The sequence below is a fragment of the Oppia nitens genome, unplaced genomic scaffold (assembly GCF_028296485.1).
Source record: "Oppia nitens isolate AA-2021 unplaced genomic scaffold, nextdenovo-longstitch-racon4-pilon3 scaffold2_pilon_pilon_pilon, whole genome shotgun sequence".
In the NCBI taxonomy this organism is placed as follows: Eukaryota; Metazoa; Arthropoda; class Arachnida; order Sarcoptiformes; family Oppiidae; genus Oppia; species Oppia nitens.
The window spans coordinates 7,706,066-7,722,391 of NW_026533210.1; the positions used below are offsets into that span (position 1 = coordinate 7,706,066).

General features: G+C 30.4%; 4 protein-coding genes across 5 annotated transcripts; 1 reads left to right on the forward strand and 3 right to left on the reverse strand.

Moving 5' to 3' along the window:
* Positions 1–254: 254 nt before the first annotated feature.
* Positions 255–6,663, reverse strand: LOC128956418 (transcription factor E2F3-like). The gene is made up of 6 exons (XM_054302156.1): positions 6,363–6,663; positions 4,421–4,926; positions 1,733–2,098; positions 1,208–1,639; positions 973–1,129; positions 255–888 (listed from the first exon to the last, which is right to left on the reverse strand). The coding sequence occupies exons 2-6, from the start codon at positions 4,556–4,558 to the stop codon at positions 629–631; spliced, it is 1,353 nt and encodes a 450-aa protein (XP_054158131.1). The 5' UTR covers positions 4,559–4,926; positions 6,363–6,663; the 3' UTR covers positions 255–628.
* A 1,216-nt stretch (positions 6,664–7,879) lies between these two features.
* Positions 7,880–8,663, reverse strand: LOC128956428 (NADH dehydrogenase [ubiquinone] 1 alpha subcomplex subunit 6-like). 2 transcript variants are annotated; one of them, XM_054302167.1, is made up of 2 exons: positions 8,507–8,663; positions 7,880–8,406 (listed from the first exon to the last, which is right to left on the reverse strand). In XM_054302167.1, the coding sequence occupies exon 2, from the start codon at positions 8,402–8,404 to the stop codon at positions 8,024–8,026; it is 381 nt and encodes a 126-aa protein (XP_054158142.1). In that variant the 5' UTR covers positions 8,405–8,406; positions 8,507–8,663; the 3' UTR covers positions 7,880–8,023. The 2 variants fall into 2 exon arrangements, with proteins under 2 accessions (XP_054158142.1, XP_054158143.1); XM_054302168.1 differs by having other exon boundaries at positions 8,502–8,663.
* Positions 8,664–9,000: 337 nt separating this feature from the next.
* Positions 9,001–12,179, forward strand: LOC128956413 (zygotic DNA replication licensing factor mcm3-like). Its single transcript, XM_054302151.1, has 7 exons — positions 9,001–9,246; positions 9,335–10,266; positions 10,335–10,698; positions 10,770–10,944; positions 11,036–11,162; positions 11,235–11,385; positions 11,467–12,179. The coding sequence occupies exons 1-7, from the start codon at positions 9,175–9,177 to the stop codon at positions 12,085–12,087; spliced, it is 2,442 nt and encodes an 813-aa protein (XP_054158126.1). The 5' UTR covers positions 9,001–9,174; the 3' UTR covers positions 12,088–12,179.
* Positions 12,180–13,603: 1,424 nt separating this feature from the next.
* On the reverse strand, positions 13,604–15,957 carry LOC128956419 (adenylyl cyclase-associated protein 1-like). Its single transcript, XM_054302157.1, has 4 exons — positions 15,682–15,957; positions 14,176–15,233; positions 13,951–14,094; positions 13,604–13,873 (listed from the first exon to the last, which is right to left on the reverse strand). Exons 1-4 carry the CDS (start codon positions 15,686–15,688, stop codon positions 13,793–13,795), a joined length of 1,290 nt encoding a protein of 429 aa, XP_054158132.1. The 5' UTR covers positions 15,689–15,957; the 3' UTR covers positions 13,604–13,792.
* Between the last annotated feature and the right edge of the window lie 369 nt (positions 15,958–16,326).

A 16,326-nucleotide genomic window follows, 5' to 3' on the forward strand; every position in this document is an offset into this window, starting at 1 on the left:
CAACATATATGATACCTGTGTGTGTTTGACGAAATCAGTTGGCTAAGAGGACACGGCTAATACATATATTACCATAATTTTTAAAATATATAAACAAACAATAGAGGGGTCACATCAAGTCATCTCTCTCTTATCCGATATATATATAATAATAATAATAGTATAGATTTGATATATCTTACTTTTTCTTATATAAATATAACTTATATATATATGTATAACATATACTACTTATTATATATAAATATATATGTTAAGGGGATGACAGTAATTGTGTAAATTAGTGGTTTAACTTAATAATAATATTACATATTAAAAATAAATAAATCTATTTATATATATATACTATTATCTATATATATACATATACAGTATATATATAAGAAGAGATGATCGAAATGTTAAATATATATAAACTTATATTTTAGTTGACCCGAAATATATATATACTATTCGCACAAACAATACATGACTCTTAGCCAATGATATCGATTTTCAAAAAAATTCATATTGTTTTAAAATAATTGATTTAAATAATCCATTAATTGGCATAATTTAAGAGCCGGTAATTAAAAAAATGTTAACTTAATAAAAAAAACGATAAATTTTATGCAAATTTTCACACCACTCATGATAGCGAAAAGTCATCGTCAAACAAATCGGCGATACCTTCGCTCTCTTCGAGTGTAAAATTATAATCCTCTTCAGAGAGAGGCGGCTCTAAGTGCAAGAATGGCAAGTTTGAGGTCGGGTCAGATGAGGTCAATGCGGTTTCATTGGCATATTTAAGTTGATCCTCAGTTTGCATCAGATAACTTTTGCTTCCCATGGGTCCCATATCATCGTCTTCGGATATGAATGCAAACTTGAGGGCAGTTTCGGTATCAGCTAATTAAGACAATTAAAATTAAATTACCGGTAATTAACTTTTTTAATTAAAAAATAATTTTCTCTATAATAATCAATCAAAACCTTTTGATCCATCGTTTGTATTTTCATTGGTGTGCATTACATCCGAATGTATTGATTCTCCCTTTCCATCATCAGAATTAAGTGCAGTTCCGTCATCTTCGGGACACAAATACACTTCAATCTCTCCTCTTTCACTTTTAAGCCATATTTGAAGACTCTAAATAATGTCAAAACAGACAACATATTTATAAATATAATTGACAACTATTGCAAAATCAAAGTCATGATGACATACCTCTCTAGGATCAGGTACTTCCAGTTTTGTCTCTGAGGGTGCTTTAATAGCTATCACAGTCTGGTCTGAAAATTCTTTGATACCCCTAATATCTCGATATGTAACAAAGGCTAGCCTCTTGTTTTCGATATTTTCGTGAGCGGACCGCAAGTCATTGTTGGCCATTTCGATCATAGCGTTGAGCTCTCGTTCTTTGGCATCGAGTCTTGCGTTTTCCATTTCCATCTGAATTTTCTTAGCGATTACTGTTTCAGATTGGAAGGCATTCGACGAACAAGCCTGCGGTCCGCCTTCCATGGAACCACCCTTCCATTGGATATTATTCTTCGATGTCTTGTGCAATAAACCGACGCCTTCTAAGACATTAGTTATGTCATAGATTCGGCGCTTCTGCACTTGTAGTACAGTTGAGGCCTCATTTAGATTTAAAATCTATAGAATAATAAAAAAAATGCAAACAATTATTAAATTACTAATAATATAACAATGGTTTATATTAGTTGTATTGATCTGATAAAAACATACGCCATCGGATGCATTTTGAAGTAAACTAATGAATTTGCGAGTCAACTGTCCCAATGAAGTCTCGTATCGATGTTTTCCTTTAGAAGGAGTGTTGCTGTCTTCGGAAACGGGTGTTTGAGGACTACTTGTTGTTATTTTATATTTAGTGACAGTAATTGGTTTTGGCGGTGGTGTCGTCGCCATATTATTGGTGGCATTATTATTATTGGGCACCACATAACTGGCCACAACGGGCCTGACATTATTTGGTAGTGAGGGAGCTTTGAATATGACTTTTGAAGCAAACTTTATTGTGCTCACAGTTGGCTGGGTTTGAGGTGTTTCGGCACTTTCGGCACCGGAATCCCAGTTGAGCTTACGTTTTACCTATCAATACAAAAGCAATTAATTTTCATTTACAGTACAATTTCATTAAGGAAATCAATTATTACTATTACTATACAAGAAAAAGGGAAAATACCTAAACATTAACGATAGAGTCATTAAGGATTAGACCTAAAAATTGCTTAAAATAGTCATTTAAAACGATAAAAAAAAGTTGCCTAAACTATGATTGTCATTGTTTATAGCAATAAGATAACAACTACTGTACAATAATTATATACATTGTATTAATGTGTATTAATGTCATTCAATGGACATTTAAGAAAATAAGGAAAATTGTTTGTCTTCTAAAAAACACATTAGATATACACAGTATATATATATAATTAATTTAATATAATGAACGTATTGTGCGGTTATTTAAATTAATGTCATATCAAAAACAATTGTTTCAATTGTTTTTTAAATGTCTCTGTAATGTCTATGTTGTTTTGGAGTCGAGACAGTGGAGTCTATGTGTGTGTAATATTAAATGATAGAGAAAACACTGTTAACAATAAATTCAATTATTATAAGCTATAATAGGTTGACTTGAAATCGATATCAGACTATTACTATTAAGTTATTATTATTAAAGTTTTATATCACATGTACAGTAGTATAACATTTTGGATTATATGCCAAATACTGTGTGTAATACAATTAACAGCGTCTATATAATATTGTTATTAGACATGAAAATATACAATTGATTACAAAAATATTTTTGTGATAATTTATATAAATGTATTGAATTTCCAATTAAAGGGCAATGATTTCTCAAATTGTTTGCCAACTTTTTTTTTATTGTTATTATTGCTATTAAAATACTATATATACAAACATATCAATATTATTAATACTGCTAAAGGAATAGTTGAGAAATATAGTTAAATATCTCTATTAAAAAATGTTTATTACATTTCATATGCTCTAAAAAAGTTTCAAATTATTTAAAAAACCTATAATCATATCATATATGTTTGTGTGTGCACTGGAAAAAACATACACAACTTTAATAACTATACAGACTTCAGACTAATAGACATTTTCAACTCATATTTGGCTACAAAAATAAGGTTAAGTGAAGAGATTTTTTAAATAAAGAGAGGATAAGGAAGTGTTTGGGTAAGGCTTTTGCAAATATATATATATATAAAACAGTGATAGCTATCAGTCTGGTAGTAAAAATTGTTAATTTTATAAAATATAATAATATTATGTTGACATCACATAATAATATTACAGCAAATTAACAAACAAACAAAAAGCACTACAACTCTATAATAGTGTAATTTAGAAAAAAATAAGTGATTAGATATTAGGCACACAAACAAAAATACAATATCACACACACACACATAGATATTAAATATACATTTCATAATATATTAAATGTTATACTGTATATAAATTATATATATATATATATATATATATATATATATATACCGTATATATAGACTTTAAACTTGATAATCAATAATAAAAATTTTATATATTCAACTTCTGTACATTCAATTAATCATTTATACACTTATTAATACTGTATATATTTTGTTGGATGCATGTTTGGTTAGTTGCCTGTTAAATATGTATTAACTTTATTTTTTATTATTTTTGTTTTACATATTAATACTAATAATAATAGCTAACTTATGATAGACCAACTAACAAATGGTTAACAAATGTGTGGCGAGAGATAAAAAAAAGGGTTCACAAAATAATAATAATAAAAAAGCGTAAAATATAATGAGTTTTTTGTTAATATAAATAAAAACACATTGGAAGTGAAAAATATATTTCAAGCAACAAAAATAGTCATTTGAATAATCATTATTACATCGATATTATAGACTTTTAGAGGCAATAAAGAGTTGCAAACATTTTGGATATATATAGACAAAAACAAAGACATTTAGTTGTATTTTATTGTAATGATATGGCATTTATTATATACAGTATATACTGTGTATAAATCTCAATACAGCACTGTTATCTCAATGACTTCTCATACCAATAGTGCAAAAGGCTTGTTGTGTTTGTTATTATATGGCAAACATTTTCAGAATCGTTATCTTATCACTAAAGTTTTTTAAGTTAATTGAGAGAAAGTGTAATCAAATATTAATCAAAACACCGTTAGTATCGGCTTATTATGTATTGAACAAAAAAAAGAAAAGAGTCATCACTTAGGAAATGGTGGCTAAGGTTATATGGATGGGGAAAAGTTAGGGGCTTTTAAAAAGTGAGGCATATGTGTGTTGAGGGCATGGGTTGGAGCACTGGTTAGGGCAATGTGGTTGGCATACAATACACACATACCTGTCTAACATTGTCCTGTTGTTTCTGTGTGTGATTTGTGGCCAAATAGATGTGGTCTCGGGTCTGACCGAACCGATCGATGAACGTATCGCGTGATAAGCCATTTGTTATGTATTGCTTGGCGTCGAGTTTGGACATTGAAGACAATCACCGATCGTTTAACCACTTATGACTCGATTGTTTGATTCAATTGTTTCTTCTTCTTCTTATATTATATACAATTTTATATATCATATATATATTTATAGATATTTTGCCGTATGTTTAATATATATGATTTTATATACAGATTATATATATGTAAACTTTTTTTTAAAAATAAATAAATAAATGTATGATTTGTTTGTTGTGACAGATAGTGAGGCACCGATACGTTTTAGTGGTGGTGTGGAGGAGGGAATGGGTTTGACACACGACAGACTCTTGAGGACACAACAGACGGTAGTCTATATTAAACGGTGGCAACCAATGGTGATCTTCAACCAAACAAAAAATAGTCAAAACATCTATTAAATTATTTAAAAAAAAACAAAGATATTTTTATATCATATTATTGCTGTTATTATTAATAAACTAAACATTTATTATTTATTAATATTATTTAACATTTTTTTTAATAATAATATTTTCATTAAACAAATATTTTTGCGTCAAAAAAATAATATGTATATCACTCTCAATACGGTATGTGTGAAACATACATATCAGATATATTCATAATATAATATATATATAAATATACAACAAAAAAAACAACAACAAAAAAGTTGAGTTAAATTTTTTAATTGAAAAACATTTGCGATATTTGGCAAAACATATCCCAAACATATAAAAAACTATATTATTATTAAAAATATATAATTAAAAAAAATAACAACAAAACAAATTGATTATAAAAAATATTAATAATTATATTATTTTATTTTTGTTGTTTAAAAAAAGTCGCAATCGTTTAGTAGTTAATTGCATAAGTCTTTTAATTGAAAACATAGACAAAATGTTTGGCATTTTTTTATTAATAAAAATTATTATTATTATTATTATATCTTTTATCAATTGATCTCTACTTTAACACATATAATAGTCGCCGCATTGCATACACACTACTGTCCACTACTACTACTACTAGTGTTTTTAATACACACATACACAGCACTGACAGATATTTTATTGCTATAACAAACTACAGTATTATATTGAGTATTGAAGTTGTAATGCAATGCCAAACACATAACAACAGAGCAGACCATTGAAACTCCCTGTGCTCTCCACACAACTTCTCTCTCTCTCACACTTATCCCTCAATCATAACAATAGGTTTTTGTAGTGAAAACTTCTTAAAATTATTAACCATAGGCTATATAAGCCAATATGGTATCACACATAACGTGCCACATGTATGGGTCCCCCAATAGTATAACAGTACACGTGTGAAGCCAATGGTATACAATAGCCTACAGTGGATATTATGGCACGTAATTCATGTGCATTGGGTATGTAATGGACAGACAGGCAATCAATGGATTCGCGCCTCAGTTTGCAAATTGACTTTCAATTTAAATGCTGGCGCTTTAACTACCAGTGCTGTGATAGGTTGGGTTGTGGGTGCTGTAGGCGGTTACCCAATGCTAACTACTACTACTATACTGTATTGTAGTTTAATATATAAATGCATATTAAGGCACTTACTATCAAATTGATTACTAATTAATTGATTGTGTAATCAATTTATTGATCACACCATACGATCGCCGGGATATGTATCTACAGAATCGTGTCGTCCGATCGCAAATCGGTAACCATTTAGTGGCCACAATCGGGTCGCGTATTGTGGCAAACAAAGGGCACTTCCTTTTTAAATGTCTCGCATATAATAGCATACAATACTATGGCATAGCTTAACACAAATAGTCATTTTTGATGACACTTTTACAGCAATTACCTGACTGTCCATTTCGGTTCCGGTCAATGTATTCAAGGGCTAGTGCTTCGGTGTGTCCTCACTGGTCATTGACGATAAAATCGGTCGATTAGTTTGTGATTTAAATGTCTTTAAATGGTAAACAACAGACAACACACAAAGCAAACACACAGTCAGTCAGTCCGACACATACACAGCACAGGCAGTACAGCAGCACTACTACTATTGGGTTGCATTGACTCCGATGTATAGCAGAGTTGTATGTATGGGTTGGTCCTTAAAACCGGAGCTCACAATACAAGCGAAAAATATGTGCTCTTAAACAGTGTCTCACTTACTCTCCCTCTCCCCGGCACTGGCAGAGGACCACATTTGGGGTCGTGTAGTCTATCAGTATATATACACACATTTATATATATATATATATATATAGATGTATGTATAGACTATGTATATATAGTGATGCATACCATTTATACACACGTTTTTCATATATCTATGTCTATTTCACATATAATCAAAATACCTTTATATATATATTATTAAGTAGGCCTCTCATTGGGCTAACCCATGACCCCCTTGTCGACCCCCATAAACTTAAATGAATAGCTCTTTAACAATCACTACCAAAAAACCTATGGAAACCCAGTCCTCAAGACTATCGATATATAAATGAATTGCATTTTAAGTCAATTTATTTAATGGAAAGTCATCGGAAAATAATATTATTTTTTTTTAAATGTTAATTAATGAATATAACGGATGTGCTCATCATTAAACACAATAACATACCTGTGCCCATATATACATACATATATACACATAGACATACATAGTTAACATGATCAACATAACACCAATGGCATCTCTCTCTCTCTCTCTCTCTCTCTATGTATGAATGATTCAATACAATGAATACAATCAGTATTTTATTGTTTCAAATTCATGCCTAAAATCGTATGGTATTTTTCTCTCAATATTTTTTAATGATCTCTCTCTCTCTCGTAAAGCCGACACAAATACTACTACTATTAAAAAAGACACTCATTTTCATTGAACGCCTCACTAAACACTTTCGTTGAAATAATTATATTTTTATTTATAATATATTTTTCATAATTTTGATTATACATCCCGTATAGGCATCATCATAACAAACCAACATCCCATATGCATACAGTATAACCATCACCAGTGATGGCACACACATTGACACCACTTATTGTCTCTTTTTTTAAATACAATTGTAATCATGCGTTACAAACAAATTGTATATAACTTTTAAAACAGTTGTTATGCAACACAATTACATCATTATTGATTGATTGTGTCGATGATTGCCATCAAATGTATAATTGATAACTGATTAGATTATACTAATCGACAAATTTATAGATAATAATTTAAAATATATGGGAAAACCAATGCTATTAAACTTTTTTTTTATATAATTAAAGATAAAATTATTGGTTTTATAATAATAATAATATATAATCTGATATAATTAAGAGACACATTGCCGCCACATAGCTTGCGGGCCAATTGATCGACAAAATATTATTATTAACACATTAACTACTAAATTGACTAAAAACTATTAGAAACAACAAAATTGCTTTAAATTTCTAAAAATATATTTATATTATTTGAATGAAACGACAAATGATTTGCAGAGAAAAAATTCACTCCGAGTTATGTCCGGCCAAGAACTTGGACATGAAATCCTTGGGCTTAGGATTGTGGGTATCCTTGAAATATGCCATAACATGAGTGTGTTGTTTGAATCGATTGATTGTCTCATTCAACTCCATCTGACCTTTGATTACCAACATATCGATGACACGAATATCAGTAACGTCTTTGTTATTGATAAACATTTCCCGAACTTTGTCCCGAAGTTGTCTTTCAGTGACCGGTAGCTCTAAATCCAGTTTAATATACGGCACCTGTCTATACCATGCCTTATACAGGTTTAGTACACGTTGTCGGGCGTCATCCTTATCCAGACTGAGTATTGGCTTCACTTGTTTGCCAACTTGTGATATCACTCTCTTGGATGCCATCACTGGAAGCGATGAACAATCAATTAATCGATACAAATTCAAGAAAATCATTAAAAACATCAATTATGACTCAATTTATAAAAATTTTTGGACAAACCATACACTAATTGGTTGATAAACGGATCAATTTGGTGATACTTGACTTTAATTTAGTAAATTGTGGCCAAAAACGGGAATATAATACAAATGTTTTTCAATTGTCCTCAAAATATCTAAATGTAAACCATATTTGTTGTCAATAACTATGTATTATGAGTCACGTGTCATACGTTTGTTTACATCAATGAATGTGTTTCTCAAATAGTGTTTAAAGAGCGCTAAAAATACAAACCAAATGTCAAATTTGGATTAAACATCAATTACGTCTCAACTATATTGTGACCCCTATTATATAAGTCAATTAATAAAAATGTTAATATCATCACTCCCTTAGTTAACGTTATTCATGATCAATGACTTTAAAGTTTTGGCGCAAAATATGTGACACCAGTAGAGTACAGTCTCACTGTAGACACTGTTCATACACTGGCCATTGGTTTGTATTGACTTATGAATGAAATGTTCAACAAATTAACTGAATTTATATGTTTTCCCTCCAAAACTATACATTTCTATCATTCAATACAACAAATGCATTGCTTTTTGTTGTGTTTAAAGACTTTTAATAAAAGCATTCAATCATTCATTTAAATCGATAGACATTTAAATCACTTTAAAAATCATTTTTTGGTCACTTTTACCCGATTTTATAGTTTACCGAACACTAAGAGATGGCCGACATTGAGTTGGATCAGCGTTTGCGGCAAATTCAGAGCCAATATCTGGACTTCTTGGACGATGATGTGAGTGTTTTTTATAGATACCATTGATTGCTATTATCGTTAACTTAATTAATTGTTGACCACTTTTTTGTGTCCAATCAATCCATAGTCAGATCAGGGCGTCTACTCGGATGCGGTCAAAGCTATGATCAAAGCCAATGAGTATCGTATTGTCGTTGATATCAATGATTTGCGTCGAAAACTACCCGAACGTGTGGAACAATTGTTGAACAATTCGGTCGAAGATATTATTGCCATTCAGAGGGCACTCAAAGAGTTTGTCACTAATACTAATCCCGAATACTCTAAACAATATTCGGATTTTTTCGTTGGATTTGAAGGCAGTTTTGGTTCAAAACACGTAACTCCCAGAACACTATCATCTCGTCATTTGGCGGCTGTAGTTGCCGTCGAAGGTATTGTCACCCGATGTTCGCTGGTTCGGCCAAAAGTAGTTAAATCCGTTCACTATTGTCCGCAAACAAAGAAAACAGTTGAACGCAAATACACTGATTTAACATCATTTGAAGCGTTTCCTAGTTCTTCAGCCTATCCGACCAAAGATGAAGATGGAAACCTATTGGAAACTGAATTTGGTTTATCAGTATATAAAGATCATCAAACATTTACCATACAAGAGATGCCCGAAAAGGCACCGGCCGGTCAATTGCCCCGATCTATTGACATCATTGCCGATAATGATTTAGTAGATAAATGCAAACCTGGCGATCGAGTCCAAGTGGTGGGCAGTTATCGATGTCTTCCAGCAAAACAAGGCTATTATACAAACGGAACTTTTAGGACAGTTATGTTGTCAACAAATGTTAATCTATTGTCAAAAGAGGTTTCAACCGAAATAACAGCTGAAGATTTTGAGAAATGTAAGAGATTTAGTCGTCAGAAAAAGGGTGATGTCTTTGAAATCTTGTCCCGTTCGTTGGCGCCGTCCATCTATGGACACGACTATATCAAGAAGGCATTGCTTTGTATGCTTTTGGGTGGACTCGAAAAAGTTTTACCCAATGGTACCAGACTTAGAGGGTATTTAAAAAAAATTTAATAAAAATCATATATTGAATTATTTCTAATATCTTTATAAATTTATTTAGTGATATCAATATATTATTAATTGGTGACCCATCGGTCTCCAAATCTCAACTATTGCGATATGTATTGAACTGTGCGCCCAGAGCTGTGGCCACTACTGGTCGAGGTTCATCGGGTGTCGGTTTGACCGCTGCCGTTACAACTGATCCCGAAACACGCGATCGTCGTCTAGAAGCCGGTGCTATGGTTTTAGCTGATCGCGGAGTTGTCTGTATTGATGAATTCGATAAGATGTCGGACATCGATAGGACAGCCATTCACGAAGTTATGGAACAGGGAAGGGTTACCATTACTAAAGCTGGTATTCATGCAAAACTTAATGCCAGGTGCTCTGTATTAGCTGCAGCTAATCCTGTTTATGGTCGAGTATGTTATTAATATAGAATTTTTATGCATTTTATAATTACCGGTAATTTATTTTGTTTGTTAATGATTAGTACGATCAATACAAGACTCCGATGGAAAACATTGGTCTTCAGGACTCATTGTTGTCTCGATTTGATTTACTATTTATTATGTTAGACAAGAATGATTTCGATACCGATACGGCTATTGCCGATCATGTAGTTAATATACATCGATATCGGGCACCGACAGAGGCCGATGGAGAGCGTATGTTACCCATTGATTATTATTCAAATAATTTGATGATTTCAATGATTTTAATTAATTATGTTTTGTTTTTTGGTTACTTTTTGAATAGCTCTTCCAATTATGAGTAATGCAGAATTTTTGTCAACAAAAGACTCGGAAAAGTTAGATAAAGAGGACACAGAAACTCCTATTTATGAGAGACACGACGCTCTACTACATGGCAATCGTCCCAAATCGTAATTTCATTCATAATTTTTTTAATCAATTTATTGATTTAATTATTAATTAATTAATTTTTTTTCTTGTAGTGAAAAGATTGTTAGCATACAATTCATGAAGAAATACATTCATATTGCGAAAGCCATTAAACCGAAACTATCGAAAGAGGCGTGTGATCTGATTGCTGAAGAGTATACAAAATTGAGATCACATGAGACGGACACATCAGAAATGGCTAGAGTATGACTTAACAATTAGATATGATTCATAAAATTTATTATATAATTTTGCTAATGTTTTTTGCTTACCTTATATGTATAGACCCAACCAGTAACTGCCCGTACTCTTGAAACAATGATCCGATTGGCGACAGCTCACGCCAGAGCACGGCTATCCAATAATATTGAGATGCGCGACGCGACCATTGCTGTCGAATTGGTTCAGTTTGCTATATTTAAAGAGGTATTAAGTCGTCCGAAGAAAAGAAAGAGAGAAGACGATGAGGCAATGGCTGACGAGGAAGAAAGCGATGAAGAAGATATGGATGTCGATACAGAGCCCAGATCTCAACCGAAACGTCGCATGAAAAAAGAGCGAACAACTGATGATCCGTATGAGTTTGATGAAGAAGAAGTAGACGACGATGAAGCAGAAGAAACTAAATTGCAGTCAAAGATTAAGAAATCACAAACAATAACAACGGTGTCCACTGAAGATCTTCCCAAACTTAGTGATCAAAGGCTCAAACAGTTTCGATCGTTTTTGTCGAAAGAATTTCGCAAAGTTAATGCTCAGTCGTTACCACTTCAACAGATCTATGACTCGGCACTGAATGAAAAGGAACTTAATTTTACTAAATTGGAAGTCCAGTCGGCGCTCAATTCAATGCAAGAAGATTTCAATCAAATCTTCATATCCAATGATATCGTTATTTTGGTCTAATTTTTAGTACATATTTTTAAAATTAATTTTTTGCAAAACTGATTATCATTTTAACCATTTTAAGCATTTTGTTATTACGGCAATTAACTTATACCTCTATATATATTGAATTAAACTTCAATTTAAGTGTTATATCGTGTTTTATAAATATTTTATATTCACTACGGATTTGATTCAATTTTTATTATGTATTATCATTTATAAAAACTTATTAAAAATTTAATTGTCTATTATTGTACTCTTTAATATATGATATATTGTTTGCACCAAAGAAATAAAGATAAATAAACTTCTGTATATTTAATCGATTTGTTTAAATAAATAGTTTTACTTTTCAAGTCATTCAAATGATTTTATTCTATATATATTCAAACTTTTTGAATATAAATATTATTTTCAATGGAATTTCTGACTAATATTTACTAAACAAATATCATCACAAAAAAACATTAAAACAAATTGTTTGAATCATAATGTGTGACGAGTAGTAATAAAAATTTTAAAAATTATGATTACAGTACAATATACTAATTTACAGTATATAATATACTGTATAAATATTACTTATATATAAATATTATAAAACATAATCTCATAATGAGAGTCTCATTAGAAAAGTCATAGAAACTATTTTAAACATTATTTTAATATATTTAATATTCAATTTTTGTGAAACATACTGTTACACTACAATACAGTACAATACAAATATTGTTATAATAACTTATACTTATAATTATACTGTAATTTATTTAGTTTAAGTAGTAATCAGTAGTTTTTATTTATTTTTTATCATTATATTCATAATATAGTACAATAATTATTGTATATAAGTGTTATCATATACCGGTCTATGTTATGGTTGGATAGTTGGCATAGATAATACTTACCTGTAATTGAATATAACAATAGTTATCAACAACAAAAAATAATAATAATCGCTAAATATAAATTGATATCATAAACTTAAATATAATACATGTATATAGAGTTAGTGCAATTGAATAGCAATAAAATTCAATAATAATTCAATAATAATTCTATTAAAACAATATTCAAAATATTTAATTGAATTTAATTATAAAATAGCGTGTTTTTTAAATAAACATATTATTTAGTATTTTGAAAATATAATTCAAATATAATTTATTCAATACATACATAAATTTATATTCCATCGAAAAAAAACTGATAGTTTCAATATCAATATCAAACCATAAATTCTCTTAAATTATTATTTACTGCAATTAAAACTAAATTAACGGTAAATTACAGATAACCCCCATTCCTATTACCGTAAGCCAATTAAAATATAAATGAATCTATAAATAATTAAAATTAGTAAAATCATAATTTATTCATCACAAATGTTTTTGTTAAAATTGTTACAAATAATAAGCTTTAAAATAATTAATAAATTAAATAATTTAAATATTTTATAAGTTAAAATAAAAGTAACTTTTACTCATAATTAAAATAATTCAAATAAATAAAATTTAGATTTTTGAGCATTTAAATATAAATTTATATATATTCTGTAGTATTATCGTAATTTTTTGTTATAGAAAATAAAATTATTTCATTAATCAATTAGCAATTAATTTGCTCATTAATTAAAAAATATTATATAAAAGCGATTATTATTATTATCAATGCATATAAGAAACACACAAATTTGTGTTTTTTAAAAATGTTTTTGTTTTAGTTAAGCACTCTCTACGGCATCAGTCTTGAAGCCCTTTCCCGTCCAAACAGTTTTCAATTGCTCGGGAATTGGATGTTCAACCTTTACATAAGATTAAATAAGACCAGATAATAATAATTGATGTTTTTTAAAAAAAAACAAATAATAATAATACTTACATAATCTCCAGAACTGTTAGGAACCGATATGTTAATACCGGAGCTCTTTGAGCTAATAATCTCACACTTAAGTGAATCTTTGCCCAAATAAAGCTCAAAGTTGTCCACCTTATCAACAGTTACTGTAGGCACTACTCCCATAGCCTATTGTTATTATTATCAATGGATAAAAATTCAATTAATACGGGTAATAAAAATAGCATATTTAGCAAAAAAAAAAACTACCTGTGCCTGAATCTTTTGACTGTTTATGAATTCAACAACAGATACAATATTATCGAAGACGATGGAAAACTTCTTGGAGAGATCCACAGTAATTGAGTTGACTTTGCCTTTGACTTGGAGGACACAGTCTTCACATTTGTAGACATTAATCGATTGATTCATTTCTGCGTTTTCGATAATTAAGTTTTTCTGACCGATTTGATTCTCAATCATCCATTTTTTGCCCTCCAGTTCAAACTTGGGTGGCATTCTTGCCTGCTGTCTCTGTGCCCCCAAATTGGCCGGTTTAGCGGCTATTGTTGGCTTATCGGGAACAACACTTGTTGTCCGAAGTGTTGGATTTTTGTGCGTTTGCTGTTCGGCCGAAACTTTACGCAAACCTCTGGTTACATCGGTTCCCACATTCAACTGAGCAAATAATGCACTCCTATCGTCATCTTTGGAGGACTCATCGAAAAAGCCGGCGGGCGGTGGAGGCGGTGGTGGTAGTAGTGGACCGCCAGCCGAACTACCGTTAGACTGAACTGCTGTAGCTTTGACTCCTCTGGGATTCCAAGTTAGACCTGTTGTATGATATTGTTTAATGTATGCCTGAAGTCCAGTCAAGAATGATAGCCAAGCTTTAGCCCATTCGGTGTGTGTTTTATCCTTTTCCTTATAACTGACCAAAACTTTGTTCGTATAGAACTGGGAGGCGTCGACCATCTCTTTGACGTACGGACCGGGAGTCGGCGATACTGTGACCCAACCCAATGCCGGAATCGACTCCGAAATGGCCGACAAATGAACAAAATGCTCGTTAGTTCTGTTCTTTTCGCGGAAGTCTTGGATTTGCGATATTTGTACGGATGTCGGCTTCAATAGGTTTATAAGTGTCGAGTCGTCCGGTTTGATAGACTTTGAGGCCGTCACTAGAAAGTCGCGCTGATATCTGACCGCTACCGACACCATATCCGAGTGCGTCTTCACATGACCACCGATTTTGGCCGACAGCGACAAATAGTTGTTCAATGTATTGGCCAATAGGTCATCAAATGCCAAAACTGATTGACTTAAATCTTGGGTAACAATCAATAAAATAAAACATTAATTATAATATCAAATATATCATAAATAAACACAAATTGGTCATCAATTTTGAGGCCAACAATCAAAATGATTATCCAAATTACACGTGTCGTCGACCACTCCCTCATTAATAACAATAATAATTATAACTTTTTTTGTCAACAATTTAATTGTCAAACAAATTGTTAACAAAAAAACAACATTTAAATGAAAAAAAATCAATTGATTTACTATAGTATAAAACCATATGTTATTAAACAACAAAAAGTTTTATAATTAATTATATAATTAAAAAATAAATAAAATTATTTGTGGCAACAAAAAAAAGTTATGTATAAAAACACTGTTTGTTTTTTTGACATTTGATTATTGGATTCAAATTTAAATGACAAATAAATTTGTTTTTTGAAACAAAACAAAAAAAATTTTGATACAAACCGGACATTGTTTTTCAAAATAATAGTCAAAATCAATAGACAAATAATTGAATGGCAATTATGAGAGACACTAATTGTATGATAAAAATAATAATACTATTGTTAAAGTGTGTGTATGTGTTGTGTAATAATAATTTAATAGTCAATCAATAGGTGTGTTACTTATATAATAATAATATTTTCAATACAATTATAGTGCAAATTAGTGTTGTATTGAATGTCTTTGAAAAACAACAATTTTGACGTCAAATATGGCGTTCAACTACTCCTATAATATGATCTCATCGATTGCATCACAGATTCACAACACTATTATATTCTATGGATTAGTAAATAACGTGTTGTTATTAATAATAATATTTATGAAAAAAACAGTTATGTATTGACAGCAAAAATCAATGTACAGTAGAAAAAACCGCACGTTTTTCAGCTATTTTTAAGTTTTAATTTATATTATTATTTTTGTTTTTCGTTTTATAATTAGATTTATATTTATTGAAAACTAAAATTAAGAAAAGTTTATTTTGAAAAAAAGTATTACAAATATAAATACAAAAATACTGTTTTTTAAAAGTACATTAACCATTCAGATATAGATTAGATATAAAGACTAAAATAATTATTGTTTTATTAAATAATTTTTATA

Excerpts from the sequence above, each read along its gene's own strand:
- LOC128956418 (XM_054302156.1), bottom strand. The coding sequence starts at position 4,558 with ATGTCCAAACTCGACGCCAAGCAATACATAACAAATGGCTTATCACGC. Across the intron at positions 1,130-1,207 it reads AAGTACCTGATCCTAGAGAG|AGTCTTCAAATATGGCTTAA; the intron begins GTATGTCATCAT and ends GACATTATTTAG. Across the intron at positions 889-972 it reads TACAAACGATGGATCAAAAG|CTGATACCGAAACTGCCCTC; the intron begins GTTTTGATTGAT and ends TGTCTTAATTAG.
- LOC128956428 (XM_054302167.1), bottom strand. The coding sequence starts at position 8,404 with ATGGCATCCAAGAGAGTGATATCACAAGTTGGCAAACAAGTGAAGCCA.
- LOC128956413 (XM_054302151.1), top strand. The coding sequence starts at position 9,175 with ATGGCCGACATTGAGTTGGATCAGCGTTTGCGGCAAATTCAGAGCCAA. Across the intron at positions 10,699-10,769 it reads CTAATCCTGTTTATGGTCGA|TACGATCAATACAAGACTCC; the intron begins GTATGTTATTAA and ends GTTAATGATTAG. Across the intron at positions 11,386-11,466 it reads ACACATCAGAAATGGCTAGA|ACCCAACCAGTAACTGCCCG; the intron begins GTATGACTTAAC and ends TTATATGTATAG.
- LOC128956419 (XM_054302157.1), bottom strand. Across the intron at positions 14,095-14,175 it reads GTCAAAAGATTCAGGCACAG|GCTATGGGAGTAGTGCCTAC; the intron begins GTAGTTTTTTTT and ends TAATAACAATAG. Across the intron at positions 13,874-13,950 it reads CTAACAGTTCTGGAGATTAT|GTTGAACATCCAATTCCCGA; the intron begins GTAAGTATTATT and ends TCTTATGTAAAG.